At 41.7% G+C, this 18,669-nt stretch overlaps 1 protein-coding gene across 1 annotated transcript in view; it reads right to left on the reverse strand.

Annotated features, from left to right (window-relative positions):
* The window catches only part of Ca8 (carbonic anhydrase 8 (inactive)), a 103,987-nt gene that overhangs the window by 34,932 nt on the left and 50,386 nt on the right, over positions 1-18,669 (reverse strand). The window contains exon 4 of the mRNA XM_090338853.1: positions 3,711-3,806. Within this exon, the coding sequence (XP_090194979.1) occupies positions 3,711-3,806 (96 nt within the window). The remainder of the gene's footprint in view (positions 1-3,710; positions 3,807-18,669) is intronic.

The following is an 18,669-nucleotide window of genomic DNA, read 5'->3' on the forward strand; positions in this document are numbered from 1 at the left end:
TCTAAACTGCAGGAAAAAAAAAGCCTTCTAAAAGGCAAAGGGGGTGCCTTGAGCCCTAGGAGGCCTGGAGACAAAGGGAGTTCCTTGAGCCCTTAAAGATTTTTCAAATGCAAATAAACACTAAAGTGTTAAGTGTTTAAGCAAATATCGGTAAAAGTTTTAAAGAACATTAGAAATGTGTTTCTGAACAAAATTTGAAAGTGAAGTTGTCCTAAATGTTTGTTTCAAGAAAGAGAAAAAAAGGAAAATTTGGATTAGCAAAATGATTGCTTAATTGCAATTTCCAGCTGGCCCTTGGAGGACAGCAATCCTTATTCAGATGTAACTTTGGCTCTTACCATGGCCTTTTGTAGGACTCATTGATCTGAAAGCTGCAGTTTTGAGTCAGCCCCGGCAAAGCAAAGCCCCTGTGAGACTGTTGTGTCTAATCTGCCAGCAGGAGAATGCTGGGGCAGAGTTGCTTTGGAGCTCAAAATGGCAAAGTGCTAGCCTTGAGCTGGAGAGCTGTGGGCACTCAGGCCCACTGGTCACAGAAGCTGGTTGTGGCCCTACAAGCCCAAGAGGCCTAGGCACCTTACCTCCTCCAATAGTGCTGGGAGAGGAGTTTTTTAAGACCTGATCTCCCACAGGGAAGTCTTTTAGACCAGACAAAAGGCCTAACTCCACCTACCATCACCTGCCTCTCAGTCCTTAAGTTCCCAGCTCCTAGAAACTGCTGCAGGCCCCAGCTCCTGGGTGTAGCTGGCCTAGCAGCATCTTAACAATTGGCATGCCCCTTGTCCTAGCTAGAGCCATTCAGCCACTGCTCTTAAAGAGGACCTGCCCTATAATCTTTAGGGAGAGACAAGATACAGATGTTGTGACATTCTATGATGACTGCATTAGTTATGAAAAATTAGCATAGAACTGCTCCCCCAATTCTAGAGGCCACAGTCTAATCGCATGGGGAACAGTGGCCTATTGGTGGGAAAAACAATTGGAGGTACTAAAGTTAATAAGGATCAGGCAAATACAAGTTTCAAATACAAGTTTCTTCATGATCTCCCTGCAATATGCCCATGGGAGCCACCCTACCAGGGCTCCCAAGTCTTTCATCAATTCCTAATAATTTGTATATTTATGCTATTGAGATAAAAGATTGCTTTTTTCTAGAAACAGTGGTTTTCCTTTAACAACCTTTTTTGGAAAAGACACCCAGGTTTAAAGCAAAGGCCTCCATGGTAAGTAAGAGTCAGCCAACCACCCTGTATGTCTGTCTAAGTAAGTTGTTTGGTGAGAGCGTTCATCTGAGTTCGTGTTGTTGTGTTAAATGTAAGTCAATGTCTGGTTCTGTTTGAGAGTAGGTTAGGATGGCCTCTGCCAGCCAGGTACCAAGGAATGGAAATTTCTGTAGGGGAAGCGCCCCCTGAATTCCCGATTCCAGGGCCCCACAGTCTTTCCGTCACTCTGGTAGTTTAAGGCCAGGCATGTCATCAGAAATTTAGGAGTTTCTTAAAAGTCTCTGCTTCTCTGTCTTTAAAACGAAAATTTCATCCCCACCTGGGGAAGGTCTAGGGCCTGGTATGGCCCCTCCCACTCGGCTGCAGTGAAGGTGAGCCTAGGCTAGACAAAGCAGCTGCAGGCTTAGTAGTGACAGTCTAGAGACAGTGGGTGGCAGGATGCAGACTTCAGTCTTAGTTCTCATAGGTTTAAGACTCCCACCCAACTTTCGTCTGCAAAAAGTATTATGGTAAAATTGATAACCATCCTAAATATGGATCCTCATGGTTTGTGTGAGTGTGTGTATGCGAATCCTTTTAAAATGTACGGCCGATATTAATTTTGCGCGCTTTAAGATCTTTATGAATGTGTGTGTGAATGGGTGTGAGTAAATATGTTCAAGGTTAAATTGTCAGCATCCAAAACAATGGATAAATTCATAATTGAAACACAAGAAACTAGTTAATATGAGATTTCTAAAGATTCTGAAATCATCATTTAAAAAGAAAAAAGATCGTGAGGACATGTAAATTGTGCATACCATTTTTACAAGTCCCACCTCTACAATCCCTTGGGGTCAATCCCTGGGGCCTTAAACCTAAAATTATGTCTATAGATACTCATTCACATGCTTGTTGGGCTACTGCGCATTCCCGCGAAAGAACCTGACACGCTGAAAGCCATTCTTTACAATATTTTGTTATCTTGAGTTTACCCCTACAGGTTAAAATGGATAATAGCCTTGTTTTAATAAAACAAAAGGGAGGAGGCAACCCCCATGACCAATTGAGGACATTATTTTAAATTTTTCCAAGAATCAGCCTCTGACTGCCTTTCAGAGATATTGGTCTAATCAGACGCCGTATTTAAAGGTTGAAGTCCGTTGGAGAGATCCTCTTACTGGATCATGGAGAGACCCTGATCCCCTCATTAGTGTGGGGAGAGTATTTGGATGTGTCTTCCCGGTGGGAGAACCAAACCCAATTTGGGTACCGGCTAGAGATTTAAAATATTGTCAGCAAACAAAAAATTAATTACCCAAGAGCATCCCCTCTTGAGGTGTGCTTTCTCCCTCTCGTTCACAGGAATAAGGAGACCATACCGGACGCCCTGCTTAGCTGTGGTTGGAATCCTCAGTCACCTTCCTTCTCCTCATCCTGATCGTCATTATCCACACCGCCCACAAAGACGCTACCTACAATCTCAACTTGATTTCCTGACTGCAGGAGTCCTCCAAATAGTCGAGGCCTTGATCTGCTTAAAAAGGCTACAGGAGGTTCCCAAATGCCTCCAAAATGAACTCGATACAAACTATCTATGGACCGGACTATGGTTGGCTCCCTTACTTTCTCCCCTTTGTGGGCGGGCCCCTTTGTTACAGCGGGTTTTGTATTCACATTCAGATCTTGTGTAATAAGTTCCTTCAGTGTCTTAGAAAGCAGGATCAGGGAAAGCTGTTCAGCTAATGGTGTTCTGGCAACAATATGCTGTGCTATGAGATGGCGACTGGGAACTCTGTGAGGTTGACCCCGGTCCTTACCAGGATGTGCAGGTGTACAGAAGGGTTTCATTTGCTGACGTTGGCCATCCCCCTTATTTCAAACCTCCATTTGGGTCTGCCAACCCTACAGGTAAATTGCCTGAAGTGCTAGAGTGGTAAATGACGGGTAGGATCTCCAGAGGGGGACAACCTAAGACAGGCACACTTCTCGAGTAAGTCAAATACCTGCTTAATAAAACAAAAGGGAGAAGATGTGGGGCACGTCACATCAAGGATAAAAGGCCTACCTCGTGGCCCAGTGCTCACTTCCTGGTTTTGGAGATCCAACCTGCCTGTCTCCTGGTTGGGAGGTTTGGCTATGGTTTGTGATGTAAAATAAGGCTACCTGGAACCCATGGATTGGCCCTGCCGCCCTCTCTGACCACTCCTACCTCCCCCTATCCTGCCTACTTCTATGTTAATAGATTCCTGCATCTTACTTTAGCCCCTGGTTTTTTCCCATTAAATGAGTCTGCTGTGACATTCTCCCTGGCGCATCTGTGTCTTTCCTCTGGAGAAGGGAGGGCTGGGTGAAGGCAGCCAGCTGGCCCTATCGTCTTAGTCGGGCGTGTTCTCTTTGCCCTTCCTGCTGATCAGGAGGCAAAGAGTGCTAAAAACCCCAACAATAGTATCTTACAAAATGGCCTGAAAATCAGCATCTCCTAATCAACACAACAGTAACATGGCTCACCTGCACAAACAGGGCGATAATGGCTATGCCATGTGGCTTCCCCACAGCCTCGTCGACGCTGCCGAACAGAGTGGAGTTCCAGTGGATCAGGTGCAGCTGTTGGGCAACAAATACATCATATCACCAGGGCCCTTCCTTACACTCACAAATAAAGCCTGCATCTTTATCTTCCCAATATCTCATGGTATCTGTGCAACAAACAGACCACAGGCAGACTGCTGCCTAAATAGGATTTCTCTGCAAGAATTCCTTCCTTCCTACTTCTTCGTAGAGTCCAGTTCAGGAGAAGCACATTGAAGGGAACCTCAAAGATCTCCTATTGATTCAATTCTCTTTCCTTAAATGCCATTCCCTCTGAATCACAATGGAATGAAACTCCCAATCTGGGCACAAAATACTATGATTCATTCAAAGAGTATAGGATATGGTGAGGGTGGGGCCTAGTGAGATAGCTCAGTGGTTATTTGCATGATATGTGTGAGAAACCCCAGTTTTCATCCCAGCATCATTCACAGATAGATAGAGAGACAGAGACAGACAGACATCCAGATAGACAGACAGACAGACAGAGAAAAAGAAGAAACAAAGATACAAAGGATTATTACATGTGAAACACCCCCAGAATTTCCACTAGGAAATATGTGAAGCAAATCTCAAATTCTGGCCAATTATTCCAACTTAGAATAACCAAAGAGAGCACACTGTTTTAAAAAGTGCTATGTTGGGGCCAGGAGTTTGGCCTAATGGTAAGAGTGCTTGCCTAGCATGCACAAAGACCTGAGTTCGATTCCTGGGTACCACATACATAGAAAAAGCTGAAAGTGGTGCTGTGGCTCAAGTGGTAGAGCTCTAGCACTGAAAAAACCCATGGACAGTGCTCAGGTCCTGAGTACAAGCCCCAGAACTGGAAAAAAAAAATGTTGTTTTTTTTTAAGCCAGTAAAATAACAAATGTTGTTATAAATCTCTAAAAGAAGGCCATTTCTTGTTGCATATTATATATATGTATATATATACACACACACACACACACACACACACACACACACACACATACATGCCAGTCCTGGGGCTTGAACTCAGGGCCTGGGCTCTGTCCTTGGGCTTTCCCAAGGCTAGTACTCTACCACTTGAGTCACAGCACCACTTCCAGCTTTTTCTATGTATGTGATATTGAGAAATCAAACCCAACGCTTGGTACATACTAGTCAAGCACTCTACCACTAGGCCTTGATCCTATCCCAGATATAATTTTTTTTCTGTGAAGAACTGACAATGTTTAGAGAAGCCCTCATTCCTGCTTCACAATGCTGTGAAGCTTCCAAGTGTATCTAGAACACACCCTTGCTCCTACATCACTGAAAAACACTGCAGACCAGCTCAGCTCCTTCATTAAAAATCAAATTGCAACTGAGATTCTTAGTACAGCAGTTACTAGGTAAAACCTTCTGCCAGAAATATTACCTTCATTATGGCTTTTAATCAACCCTGTCACCACCTTCGAACATTTCCCCATTTAAAATTAATTTATAGCAGGGCTTGGTAGCCCACTCCTGTAATCCTAGCTGCTCAGGAGGCTGAGATCTGAGGATCAAGCTTCAAAGCCAGCCCAGGCACAAAAGGACCTGAGACTCTTATCTCCAATTAACTTCTAGAAAGCAGGGAAGTGGGGCTTAGCTCAAGGGTAGGGCTGCAGCCTTGAGCTGAAGACCTCAGGGACAACACCCAGGCCCAGGGGTAGGGTGGCAGCCTTGAATTCAAGAGCTCAGGAATAGTGCCCAGGCCAAGTTTAAGCCCCATGACCCACCAAAAAAAAATTATTTCTAATATAAAAACATATGTTATCTCATATTGTTACAGTATCTCACTTTGTTATCCGATATATTGGATATATTTGTATTTGGTTATTTGAAATTGGATAGGGAAGGGGGGAAAACAAGATGAGGGGTGGGGGTCGGGGGGAGGGAAATGGGGACTAAGACATGAGAAAGGGTATCAATGCATGTGAAGTAATGCACCTTCTACCTGGCAAATATAATGTAACCCTTCTATTAATTACAATAAAAATATATGGAAAAACATACAACTAAAATTCACTATTTTAACAACTATACTAATTCGTTTTTAAGTTTCATGAAGATTGTCAACTTTCTAATTTTTCCACTGCTGACTTGGTCCATTTGTAATATAAGACTATGAGGCCGGCCACTAGAGGGAGATATTAAAATCAGTAATAAAAACAGTAACAGAATAATACAGTGAAATTAGGGCTGTGAAAAACCCAGGCCAACTGCAACTTCCCAGTGAGTGGTAATCATCAAATGACTGTCTTTAAGAAAACCATGTCCTACAACATGATTACAATTAATAGTAAGAGACTGGCTCATTTTAGTGTTTCTTCCCTAGCTGTAACAAGCACATCGAAGGACACTGAAACAGATAAAAACTGGTAACAAAGAAGGGTAGGTCAAGAGTGAAGTTAAAAGTTCAATCTGATATTTTCTTAGACCCCAAAACATTATTACAAGTTATCTTTTTTGGACATAAAACAACATAAACTAAAAGGAAAAAAAAGAGGAAGGAAAAGAAAGAACAGGTTGTTTGGGGAGCACATATGCATAAACCTTTGAGAGATTTTCAATGAAATAACTCATTGAATATTATCTATTAGGTCAATAAGATATTATCTGTTAGATAGGAAGGTATGATACAGATATTTTATTTCTCTGAACCATGAAAGTAGAATGGGTGTATTTATGTATGTATTTTACTGTTTTAGAATCTGTTTTCCTTCAAAGAAAAAAATTCAATAGTGTTTCTCATGTTCTATAATTCTAAAATATGAGTGGCTGGCTAAAAGTGACTAAAGAAGTAGTCACCAGAAATATAAGTTCTGAATTTATCAAAAAGGCTTCATAATAATGAGTCCATTTATACAAATGGTGGATGACACATGATAAAATGGCTTCATTCGTTTCCACTGTAAATGAATCCTAGTTTGCTCTTGACATAGCTTGCTTTTAGATGAAGAACTTGATGGTAGTGATGGTATTTTGGGTTGAACAAAAGAATAAGTTATTCATTTCATGGGCCAGTCTGCTATTAAGTGGAAATTTCAGATTATGTCCTAAGAATTGAAATAACGGATTTCTTTAACTGAGATACAGTTTTTCTTCAAAAGAGTATGTTGGTAGCCATGTGAAAATCATAGGTAATTCTGTGAATGTTTCTGGACTATTTTTTTTATTATCTTCCGAGTTGTAATTTGTAAGACTAATTTACTCCACCGTCATCTGTATTTTGTGGAAAAACTAATGCTCACATTCTCTACTTTAGATCTTTCCATTTGAAAGATCTACGAGAGGAAGGAAGATGGAATGGGCTGGCACTACGACACTACAATTTGGGAACATGAGTACTTACATAGCCTTAACAATTTACTTTCTGAAAATAGTCTAGGGAAACTGCTCACCCATTTGTAAGCAAGTTAATCTTTTGTTTCTGTGTGGATTTCCCACTAGGAATTGATGCATTCTGAGTACTTTGAGAGTCTAGTCAACTATCAATCTAGACGGTGTGATGAAGACATTTGTTTTTAATGTGATAAACAATGGAGTCCATAGCCACTACATGATACCAATCTTCTTCCACAGCATAGAGAAGTCTCACTTAATTGGCTGAAGGCTTTAAGACAAAACTTCCAGGTCCTTCAAAACAACAGAAATTCTGCCTCAATTTTGTGCAAGGTTACAACTTCCTCCTGTATTGCCAGTTTTCAAATTAAAGCTTAAAAATGAATGCCTGCACAAATTCCCAGCCTTCAGACTATAGGTATATTCCTCTCATTCTGTCTCTTTCTATCTCTCTTTTTCCCTCTATTCTTCCCTCCTTCTCTTCTTATTTTCTGTGGGAGCCTAAAGAAGGTGAGTAGCCACAGGAATAAACAGAAAGAACGCTAACAAAATAACAAATTTAGCTTTACTCTATATGATGAAACAGAAAAACAATTCAATGAAAATCTTATAGTGGCCAGGCATCAGAGGTTACTCCTATAATCTTACCTACTCAGGAAACTGAGATCCGAAGATCACAATTCAAAGCCAGCCCAGACAGGAAAGTCTGTGAGATTCCTTATCTCCAGTTAACTAACAAAAAAGCTGGAAACTATAGCTCAAATGGTAGAGAATTAGCCCTCAATAAAAATTAAAAAAATCACAGGCACAGCACCCAGGCCCTAAATTCAAGCCTCACAATCCTCAAATGATCAAAAAAACCTTATTGAACTACTTACTTATTTTTATTAATTGCCTTATAACTTTAATTTTTCTATGCTTCATAAGATATATAATGCATATAAGAATCCCCTTTTATTACTGATTCAATATTAACAGTTCCTTGTAATACAAATATTCAGTAGGTAATTCCATAAATAATCATGAGTGCTAAATATCTTTACTACAGTATGAGACTTTTATCATTGTGACTCTGTTACTAATTCATAAATTAAACCCATAAATTAAACAAAGACATTTGAAGACTTATTTTATATGTGATGCCTTAGCATCACATATAGAAATGAAGCAGCTCCTGAATATGATGATAGAGGTAAAGTATTTTTTTCCTAATCATCTTATGCACTAGCTCATGAACAGTCCAAGTAGACAGCTATTATGAGTACAGGGGCCTCAGAAGACTGACTTCAAAGTCCAACCATGCAGACAGGCTCTGGGGCGTGTCTGCCCTATGGTGAGGGCAGAATGGAGAGGTGGCAACACCGTGCACTTCTACCACTTGACTAGAATTCTCAGAGGCAATGTGCACTCATAGAAGACCTCTGAGTTAGGAATCACAAGTCTGAGATTCTCTTTCAGTCCTGCCACTCTTTAGCTCTGTGAACTTCACAAGTCACTAACTCCTTTGAGCATCAGACTCTGTAACACAAGGGGAACAGTATTTCACTACCTTGGATTATTCATGCCTTTCGGGTCTGCCCACATGCTCTCTTTATTATTACATTCCTAGCACATTCTGCTGTTATTAGCATTAGATATCCATAGCCAGTGAAGGCAATGAAGCAAGAGGTGAAGACAGTATGAGGGCAGCAGTTTACAGTCAAGACCAAGCATGCAGATAAATGTCACTTACCATCACTAAGGCTGCAGAGCTGAATGGGACTGTCACTGCATTTGTGATCTGAACACCTTGAATTAAAGATGTTGGACTTAGCCTCACCCAGACCATTAGAAGCCTGACCTTTCTGAATTTGTAAACACCTCAGAAAACAGGTAGGGTCAAGTGTCTGTAAGGTAGCTAATGGACTCAAATCCCTACTGCAGCCACTAACAACAAAAGTTGGGAAACAGATGCTGGGAATTCCTCAACTAAAGTAGCAGCAGTTTCCAGGCTCACTCCAGCTGTTCTCCTTCAAAAGGCAAGACATTTGGCTTGGTCTCAACACCAGCATGTCAAAGTAGAGGTTTTTTTTTCTGACAACCAAAGCCCAGTCTTTCCCTTCTCCTTACCACTCCTAACCTCCCACATCAAGCCTCAGCATAAAACGTGCCACAAAGAAGAAATGATTCACCTTTTTTTTTAGCAGTATGGCCATCATTCTACCTTCCTACTAAAACATTAGACCATAAGTAAGAAATATAAAGTACTCTCTCACAGTTTTGTAGGAAATCTGTGCATTTTTTTATATAAGACTCACAGATTCAAATTTCCTACAACTGATTACATTGCTTTACACCATTAGTGCTTGGAAATTTTAATCTCACAATACTTACCTTGACACAATGGATAAATTTGTTCAATGTTATAAAACTGTGACAAGCCATAGGCTTATAATAATTTATGTATCACCGAGAAAAATAAGTTTGAAGATTTCATGGCAGCTTAACAAGAGAGCTATCTTCAAGATAAACGAGGTTTATTATTAACACAAATAACATGACAGCCTGAAAGTACAAAGGAATGAATCATGAGGAAAGGAAAAAGTAGTAAAAACCTGAAAAGGCAATTATGACTCACAAATTTCGTTCTCCAGTCCTGTGCACTCATACAAGTTCTGTGAAGTCTCCCATCTTGCACATGCTTGATAACATTTCCTTTCAGTTGTCATCTCATCACCTAAAGCTAAGGATTTCTACAAGTGACAGCAATTTCCATCAGTATCCTTTTGCTGACCCTCAGTAGAAGCTCAAAGTCGTACCCTTGAGACCTTGACAAAGGCCCTTTATCTCAAACTCTCCATGGTCTTTCCTTTCCCTAGTCATTTACAAAGCCAAGACATTCTTCTTGAGTCCAGCTTTCACCACATTTCCTTAGCCCAAAACCCTTCATTTCCTGCCCATACAAGACTTAGATTTCTCAACTGCCATCCTCTCCCCAAATGCTCAAAACAAGCCTGACACGGACTCTCCCCATGTTCTAGTCACTTAGAATGCCTTTCGCCCTGCCCACACACCCAGACAAATCCTACCATCCTCCTAGATCTTCCTAGGCATCTGGTAGAATGCCACTGGAGACTGAAGATGAGCAGTGAGGTATGAGGGGTGGGAAGAGAAACTGATGGAGAACCTGAACCAACAGGAAGGAAGGAAAAGGAAGAGGTCAGAAGGGGTAAGTGAGATTTCCAGTTATCTCCTCTGCCATTGCAGTACAATGGGTTCTGTTTTACATATATTAACCTACAACTGGAAAAAAAAAAACTGTGTACATTCTGAGACATGCAGAACTGCAGTTGCCCTGAGGAGAAGGGTCTAAAGTTACAGACTTCAAGTACCACCAGGGAGATGAAAACTTCCAGAGTATCCATCCACATGTAGCAATGAAGGATTGATTTCCCCAGGTCAAACAAGACTCCAGCCTCATATGGGCAGAATTGACCATGTTATTCCAATATAGGCCTGGCTGAAAGTCCCTGTCACCCTAGGCGGGGCATTCTATTCTGGACCTAACCGAAAGTACCTGGCCCTAGCCCCCCATTTTCACTCCTTTGTTTCCTTGTTAAGACCCATACAAACCCAGCCCCCAAATCCAGTCCATTCCACAACCTCCAAACCCACAGGAAGCTCTGTGCTCCTTGCTGGCAATGAACGCTCCCAGCCATTGACTCTATTCCTTTTCCATTCTCCTCCATTAACCTAACAGACAATACTTTGAGAGAGAATTAAGGACTAAAATGGGACAATAGGGGAGAAAGAGAAGAGGAAAATCCACATAAGCAGGAAGAAAAATTCCAGCATGCTATTAGGACAAATGTGAAGACTTTCTAGAAGGAAGTGTGGTGTTTGATGGTGTCACAGCTACCCTAGAATGAAGTTATAAGATTTCCAAAGAAGCAAAGAGAAGTCGGGACAGAAAGTGATTTGTGTGAGTTATTTTTAGAATGACTAAGGCAGTTCTAAGCCATGAAAGGAATAATATGGAAACACCCACACAAAAGTAATCCAAGGACACTCAGCCTAGTAAAAGTGTGATACTGTCCTCCATCCCTCCCTTCCCCCTGCCCCCATCACTCTGTGTGGGTGGGGGGGTATTCTGTTACTGTGGTTTGAACTCAGTACAGCCTAGGTGCTGTGTCAGCTTTTTCACTCAAGGCTAGTGCTCTACCACTCATTGGTAATTAGTTGCAAAAAGAGTCTCATGTACTTTCCTGCCCAAGATGGCTTTGAACCTACATCTTCAGATCTCAGCCTCCTGAATAGCTAGGATTAGAGGTATGAGACATAGACTCCTGGCTTATATTTCCTCATGTTAAAAATGAGGAAAATGGGGGCCGGGAGTTTGGCCTAATGGTAGAGTGACTGCCTAGCATGCACAAAGACCAGGGTTCGATTCCTCAGTACCACATACATAGGAAAAAGCCAGAAGAGGTGCTGAGGCTCAAGTGGTAGAGCTTTAGTCTTGAGAAATCCCAAGGACAGGCTCAGTTCTTGAGCTCAAGCCCAGGACTGGCAAAAAAAAAAGAAAAGAAAAATGAGGAAAATGGGGGCTGGGAGTTTTGCCTAGGAGTAGAGTGCTTGCCTACCATGCACGAAGACTCACATATATAGAAAAAAAAAGCCAGAAGTGGTACTGTGGCTCAAGTAGTAGAGCACTAGCCTTAAGGAAAGCCCAAGGATAGTGCCCAGGCCCTGAGTTCAGTCCCTAGGACTGGCAAAAAAACAATGAGAAAAATGAACATATATAAGTTTAAGCAAACTTCTCCTATGACATTCAGTATTCTTTTAATCTATTCTCCTAATGGTCCAAAGTAAGACCTCAAAAGATCACAGGCTGCTATAAATTTTTACATAAACTGCAAGTCTTCAAGGCAACCTAAGAACTCATCTAATTGAATCTGAAAATCACTCTCCTCCCAATCTACAGTCCTTAAGAACTTTCCGCTGAGCTAGGCAACTGTACAGCAAAGATCCACAAAGGAAAAGGAGCCATTAAGATCAAGTCCTGGATTCTGTGTCCTGTATTTATTCCCTCAGTCCCAAAGAAATTCAACTAGGAAAAGTGTTAATTGATCTCCAATAGATTTTAAATTTCAGAAGCCAAGTAGCTCAGTTATGTTCTACCCACAACATGCATTCTCAAAGCACCCAAAAAGAATTACGACATTGCTGTGTATGCTTTGCTTAGGAGCAAACCCAAGGCTTTGCACATGATAGGAATATAGTTAGAAACTAAAAACTACCCTTATAATGCTGGAAATCAAAAGAAAGAGAGCAAGCTCTGGAATAAGAATAGGAAAAGAAATCAGAAGTGAAATGTTTAACAAATTAGACTGATAAGTAACTGGAAAAAAGTAGTTAACAAAGAAAGCATTTCTTTCCAGATACACTCTTAATTATATTGATGCAGCCCATTCACCTGCACATGAACGGAGATTTATTACCTATTTTTGGAGCTGCTGCACTTTAGGATGTCACTGTCAATGTATTACACAGCTATTATTTAGAGAAGGATAGCAAAGGTACAGACAGAAATAATAGTGACAAAGTATTGTAAAGCATGGGATGTAAAATGAATTGATTTGAAATCCTGTCACCCACTTGTTATGCTTATCTAAGCTTAATTACGTATTAGCTTATATAAGTAAAAGACAAATAGTGTGTTAAAGTGCTTCAGTCCATTTCATCTGTTAGTATATTAATACAAAACAGTATTTGTCGTGTTCTCTGAGTTTAGGATTTACAATTTTAAGAACAATGGGGTTATGTAATTTAAGGAGGAAAAAAAGGTTTTCTTCCTAAGCAGAGCAATTTCTTCTGTGAATGCTGATTAATTGCCTTTTGTTTACTTAATATTACTGCTTTTTTTTTTTTAGGAATACCACATCATAACACTAGTGGCCTTTTCTGTCGGGGTTTTTAGCACTCTTTGCCTCCTGACCAGCAGGAAGGGCAAAGAGAACACGCCCCGACTAAGACGACACCGAGAAAGGATAGGGCCAGCTGGCCGCCTTCACCCAGCCCCCCCTTCTCCAGAGGGAAGACACAGACGAGCCAGGGAGAATGTCACAGCAGACTCGTTTAATGGGAAGATACCAGGGGCTAAAGTAAGAAGCAGGAATCTATTAACATAAAAGTAGGCAGGACAGGGGGAGGTAGGTGCGGTCAGAGAGGGTGGCGGGGCCAATCCATGGGTTCGAGGTAGCCTTATTTTACATCACAAACCATAGCCAAACCTCCCAACCAGGAGACAGGCAGGTTGAATCTCCAAAACCAGGAAGTGAGCACTGGGCCATGAGGCAGGCCTTTTACCTTTGATGTGACGTGCCCCACACTTTCTTCCAAGGACAATGCTTCCTTCAGCAAACCCATTACAAAAGATTCAAAACCCTGTGAGAGGTATCATGTGACTCAAAGAAAGGAAACTGCAGCACCTTCAAATGTTTTATATTTAATGTAAGATCAGAAACAATTAAAACTGATTATTCAACTCAGGTGTCTTTGCTTTCCATTAAATGTCCTATCCCTTACTTTCTTGAAAAAAAAAATCAGAAATGAAAAGTATGGCTGCAATCCAGTTGCTGTATCTTGAAATATCTATTTTGCCTTTATTTTTATTATTTTGTTAAGAGACTATCAAAGGATTTTGGAGTTGTGCAGTATAAATCATTTATAGATTAAATCTGTTAATAATGTATGGTGAACTGATGAATTATGACTGTCAACCTCCTTTTTACCCCTAAATGCAAGCTGCACTGGGTAAATACAATTGTGAAATAATGGCAGCATCTTCTAAACATTTATTGTGCACAAGCAGAATCTGAGGCTTTAGTGTTTACTGCTTTTGATCCGGACTCATAAAGACCAAATCTTCTTATAAAAGAATATAGTGTATGCACAAATAAAAATATGCATGTTACAGCCAAAAAGAAAGAAAAGACTGAGAAGAATAAGCATGCAATAAAAATGATGATGGAGGATGTTGAGATTGTGTATGGATTCAAGGAGTCCTGACATCATATTCTCTGCCATGAGCCTGTTTTTTACAAATAGGATTTCATTCAACCCTCATTAACATCTCTATAGTGGGCCAAGAGTGCTTCTCCAGAATGGAGTGCTTGCTCAGCATGCCTAGAGCCCTGGGTTTGATTCTCAGTGTGGAAAAAAAAAAAAAAGCATCTTTTGTAACAGTAGATTTTACAGCTACCACTGGTTTGTCTCCTCTAAAACTCATGTTGAAATTTGAATGCCATGTGCTGGCTGTTAGAAGGTGAGGCCTATAAAAGATGATTTGAGCTATAAGAAGGATCAATCTTCCTTGAAGTGAATTCTTGGTATCCAGAGATTGGATTAGTTACTACTAGACTAGTTTATCATACAATGAGGCTAGCTCATACACTCTGCTTCTTTATACATGCCCTCGTGCACTCCTGTTCTCCATCTTACACCACTGAACGAAGCACTCATTAGATGCTGGGCAAATGCCAATGCCATTCTCTTAATCCTTCCAGACTCCAAAACTGTGACCTAAATAAACCCCCTTATTTTTTAAATTAGCCTATTCTGTTACAGCAACACAAAATAGACTAAGAAAATCACCACCACTCCATTTTATCAAAGGAAGAGAACCTTCCCAGGGTCACATGACTAACAAATGAGAGCCAGGCCTTGGACATTTATGATGCGCCTCCAGTTCTTCCTCTGTGTCACAGAAGATTAATCTGAGTGGAATTCAGGAAGAAATGTCCACCCACAGCATGGACAAGTGACACATTTCGTTGTAGAAACCACAACCACAATTACCACCACTACCACAACACACACACACAACCAAACACAAAAACAAAACAAAACAAAACAAAACAAAAAACAGAAGGAATGGAGAATATGCAATCCAAGACACACCAGTGACCCAGGATGATTGTGCCAAATGCCAACAGCATGTCTGCACTCTTGCCACCAGCTCCTGGGGAAACTAGCTGAGCCCAGCCTCAGCTGACATGAGACCAGCTATTCATCATGCAAGACCATTACAAGGAGAAGAAATACTCTCCACAAAGCTCCTGGAGTATACAGAGTAAGCATGAGCTGCCTAAAACTGATTTCTTTTTGAAGCAGGAAGTGACAATAGAAATGCAGATAGGCTTGTAACACCCAGAGTTTGCTTAGTGAGAGAAAAAAAAAGTGTGCTCTATTATTTTCATTTGCATTATTTTCCCATAACGCTTTCAGAACTCAACTGCTTTCTTGAAATTTAAAGATAACAAAGGATGCTTTCTACTGCAGAAAGCCTGGCTGCACCCATTAGTCAAAATTTCAATGGCTCTGAATAAGGATCAAGAGAGCTGGGGTAACTGGAAGAATGCAGTGGTTCCAAGTTATCCCAGTTCCAAAGGTATCTCAGTGTCTGCTGAAGCCATCCCTAAGTACAGCCTCCGAAGTCCTTCAGCTAGGCTCATACACATTGTTAATATTCTCAAACCAATGTCACATATCTCTTAGAGAAAATCAAACTATCAGAAGGACTTGTTACTGCCTCCATCATCCTTTCCTCCCAAATTTCAGCCCCAGCTCTGCTCCATTCCACTGCTTAAGACTCACTCAAGGGTCTTTGCCCCACCTATTCTTCCTCTTCTGGGACTTTGACCTGATGTTTCCTTCTGTGTAAGCTCCCTCTCAACACCATTTAAGCATGAGTAGATTTCCCTTATCTTCAAAGTGAAAACAAAATATTTTTGACTTCACATACTCTCCAACTATGTCCCTACACAGCAAACTTTTTCAGAATCTTATCTACATTCCCATCACCACCTCTTCTCTGAGTGTTACCTCCAAATTCCATTGTAATCTGTTTCTCTTCATCCTTGGTTAGAGAACTGCTCACCACGTTCATGGGTCCAGCTCAGTTACACAGACCTGGCCTTGCATACTTGACCGATCCAAGGCACCCTGCCCTCTTCACTGCCGGCCCATGGATTGTCCTGCTGATTTCCCCATCCTCCTTCTCCTCCTCCTCCTCCTCCTCTTCCTTTTCCTCCTCCTCCACCTTGAACCCCCTTATTGGTTCCTTTCTGACCCTTTTCAAAACATGATTCTATCTAGGTTCCATCTTCCAATTCTTCCCTGCTCACAGGAGACATTCTTGGTCCTTTTACCTATGCCTATGTTTTCAGCAGTCAATTAAATACTCCTGATTCCAAAATCAACATCTTTTACCAAAATCTCTGCCTGGACTGATTTCTTTGTTAAATTGTCCCATAACTGTTGATAGAGGCTTTTTGTTTTTGTGTGTGGTAGTTGGGGGAGGGAGAGGCTAGGCTTGAACTCAGGACCTGGGCATTATTCCTGAACTTCTTTGTGCTCAAATTAGTGCTCTAGCACTTGAGCCACAGCACCACTTCTGGCTTTTTCTAAGTAATTTAGTGGACATAAGAGTCTCACAAACTTTCCTGCCCAGGCTGGCTTGAACTGCAATCCTCGGATCTCAGACCCCTGAGTAGCTAGGGCCATGAGCCACTCGCACCTGGCTAAAACAATCTTAATAAGATTCAAAACTCCAACACTATTCCATCTGAAGTACCATTGTCAGTTTCAACAGACTCCAACTTCATATACTTCAGACATCGCCTAGTAACCCAATTACTAAGAATAAATTTTTAAAACCCAATTACTATTCTCAAGCTATTGTACTTTACAGTAAAATGAATTTATCAGAAAAATGTCAAAAAGTAACATTTCATTTTAATTCTCACTACATACACCAGCAAAGGTACTTTGTCTATGTCCACAATTGTTGGGAGCCAGAGTGGAATCAAACTGTACCTTGACTTGCATCAGACGATGGCTATATTGTCTTATTGCTTTCTGGCCCTATTCTATGTAAATGACCTGAGAATTACCATATGAATGTAACACCTGGAGGTTCCCTGGGAGAGGAGGAGGGAAGAAGGGGGAGGGGAAAATAAACGCGGCAGTCTAGTCAGTCTTTGCCTGGACTGCGGACATCCCGGACCTAGTGTGTCTGTCTCTCTTCTTTTTCTTCCTAGTCCTTGTCCCCTATTTCAGGAACCCCAATCTGCGAACCCTGGTTTGCTGCCGGTTGGCCCCGGCATCTGGCGCCCGAACAGGGACCCTGAAAATCTGGGACGAAGGTGAAGGACCCCTCCCTGTGGTGAGTAACACATCGTAGGACTATTAAGAGAGTATAGTCAGGAGTAAAAATTATGGGTCAAGCTAATAGCCATGGGTTATTTCTACCGATCTTAACAGGCCTATTTGAAGCCCACGGAACGTGGGTGGAAGAGGGGGTGCTTCAGAGCTTCCTACAGTTTCTCAAGGAGGCATGCCCGAGGTCTATAGAGGAGGAATTCCAAAAAGCCTGGCAGCGGATAGGAAAAAGAATTCAAGATTATTATGATGTATATGGCCCCGAAAAGACCCCAGTAGAGGCTACTACTGTATGGAATTTAGTAAGTAAATACATAGATCCTCTACATGAAGATGCTGAACTTAATCTTGAATTAAGGGAACTTTATGAGTTAAAGGACCCTTCTGAAGAACCTGAGGCTGAGCCATATGCCGCAGCCCAAGAGAGTCTAAGTGAGATTTTGAAAAGGGAACAACAACCAGTAGATATTGAGTATCAGAATTCAGGTTTGAATATCAAGGAGGAAAGTTATGATGAGTCAATGGAGGGCCGAATGGCTACGATGGAGAAGAAGTTAGAAGAAATCCTACATTTTCTATCGAAAATGGGGATGGAGCAGAGAGCCCCCCCAGAAGTAGGAAAGAAATATGACCCTCAGGCCACTATGGTGTCTGATTCTAAACCTTACCCCTCACACCCACCGCCTCCGGCTGCAGCCTTACGGCCTCAATCCCTTTCTCAACCTTTAGGCAAGCCTAAAGGCCCATGGAGAAGGACAGCAGATCCTCATTCAGATGTAAGTTTGGCCCTCACCAAGTTCCAGGTAAGATCATGCTTAGAGACTATTTCTGTATTGACCACCTTGTTGCTTCTAATTGGAGTAAAGTGGCCTTTTGTAGACTCATTGATCTGAAAGCCACAGTTTTGAGCCTGCCCGGGCAAAGCAAAGTCCCTGTGAGACTGTGGTGTCTAATCTGCCAGCAGGATGCTGGGACAGAGTTGCTTTGGAGCTCGAAGTGGCAGAGTGCTAGCTCTGAGCTGAAAAGCTGGGGGGAAGCACTCAAGCACCAAGCTCGGGACTCACAGTGGCAGGGCGCTAGCCTTGAGCTGGAGAGCTGAGAGACAGCGCCCAGACCCTGAGTTCAAATCCAGCAACCAACAAAGTGAAATGCCAATGGGATGTTTATCCCTGTGTGGAGAGACACTACCGGGACAGGAAAGCCTCTGCTTGGATGGCAGAGTTGGTGTCAGATCTTAGAGTCACTTGTGCTTGGCCATTCAAATTAATCAGAGCCGGGAGGTCATAGAATAGTTTGTAAGCATGCCTTACTAATGCCCGTGCCTTTCATAACTGGGCAGGAACTTGT

Source organism: Megascapheus bottae, chromosome 9 (assembly GCF_031878675.1).
Source record: "Megascapheus bottae isolate mThoBot1 chromosome 9, mThoBot2.hap1, whole genome shotgun sequence".
Taxonomy (NCBI): Eukaryota; Metazoa; Chordata; class Mammalia; order Rodentia; family Geomyidae; genus Megascapheus; species Megascapheus bottae.